The following is a 1400-nucleotide window of genomic DNA, read 5'->3' as shown; positions in this document are numbered from 1 at the left end:
AAATAAATAAAAGCATGTATTAATTAATAAATAAAATTAGGCAAAATAGATAACTTACAGAACCAGTTTGAGAAGATTTGAGAGAGGTGTCGTGACACAGTGGTGCGTATATATTATAGGAGTCAATGGGTCCTTTCTCAGCGAAGGCATTTCTTGTTGCATTGATACAAATAGAGGAAACGGATTGGGATTTGAAGTCACAGTATCTCTCAATGAGCTCATGAGTTTGGTCTGAGTTCAAAGCATGAGTCCAGAGGTAATCAAATAACCCCTTTACACCAGTAAAATCATCAACCCATGGGTTCCCTATCTGAAATTTCAAGTCAAAATCATCAACCCCTCTTTCTTTTTTCAATTAAAATGACAAATATGTCCTTGGTAAGAAGTGTTTGAACTTACAGCAATGCCTTGAAGGTTGATAGCAGATTGGTTGGCAATTTGTCTGAAAAGATTGTTGACAACAATAGTATATGCAAGCTGAGGCACATAGTGACCGGCATAGCTCTCGCCAGTGATGTAAATTTCACGGTCTTTGTACTCTGGAAACCGGTCTAGCCAGTTAACCAGGAACACGTAGGCATCCTTTGCAGCAGCCTTGTCACCGGAAGTATGGAAAAATGTTTGTGAATCATTTTGTGCGTACGAGAATCCCACTCCAGCAGGGGATTCCAAGAACAGAACATTAGCCACTGCAATTAGATCATTTTATGTAAAAACAATGATCAGTAATTTGTTAATTAGAAAATAGTATCATTTGAGTTATTAGTTCTATAGGAATTAGGTGAATAAACTTAGAGTGATGATTGTGTTATATATATATACCTTCGTTCCAGGAAAATTGGTTGCGGTATAGGGTTTGACCATCAGGGTTGACTCTGAAGGGTCCCAACTCCTCAAATGCACCGAAACCCAGTGAGGAGCAACCAGGTCCTGCATGTCAGTTGCAATTTCAATTTTCAAGAGTTTTTTTTTAGGTGATTTTATGATTGTTATCATGTGAAAATATTTTATTTTGACCATTGAATGATAAGTTATAAAGTTTAATTTTTTTTGAAATAAAAGTGTTACCTTTATTTAAAATGCTACTAAATAAATAAGTCACATTTTTTAAATAAAAATCATCTTGAGAAGATGTTTTTAGCATTTTCATTGGAGTAGTTACTTTTTTTTATGTGTGCCGTATTACATGACTGATCATTTCTAATAGTATCTTCAATCAAATATTTTTGGGTATTACTTAATACTTATGAGATGTAAATCGATTTATATTAAAATTGAAAGATAAAATAAAATTAGTCTTATTTTTAAAAAAATAGTATTATTTTCAGAGAAAATTAATCAAACTTTATTATTTATATAAATACTTTGATAAATAATTTAAATTTAATTAAAACTGAGCA

At 32.4% G+C, this 1400-nt stretch overlaps 1 protein-coding gene across 1 annotated transcript in view; it reads right to left on the bottom strand.

Annotated features, from left to right (window-relative positions):
- Positions 1-1400, bottom strand: part of LOC107616647 (putative serine carboxypeptidase-like 23) — a 4764-nt gene that overhangs the window by 2737 nt on the left and 627 nt on the right. The window contains exons 2-4 of the mRNA XM_016318603.2: positions 823-930; positions 400-689; positions 59-310 (exon numbers count right to left, since the gene is read on the bottom strand). Coding sequence (XP_016174089.1) covers positions 59-310; positions 400-689; positions 823-930 — 650 coding nt within the window. The remainder of the gene's footprint in view (positions 1-58; positions 311-399; positions 690-822; positions 931-1400) is intronic.

Source organism: Arachis ipaensis, chromosome B01 (assembly GCF_000816755.2).
Source record: "Arachis ipaensis cultivar K30076 chromosome B01, Araip1.1, whole genome shotgun sequence".
NCBI lineage: Eukaryota > Viridiplantae > Streptophyta > Magnoliopsida > Fabales > Fabaceae > Arachis > Arachis ipaensis.
Note: the sequence above shows the minus strand (reverse complement) of the source record. Positions and strands in the feature narration are given on the sequence as shown.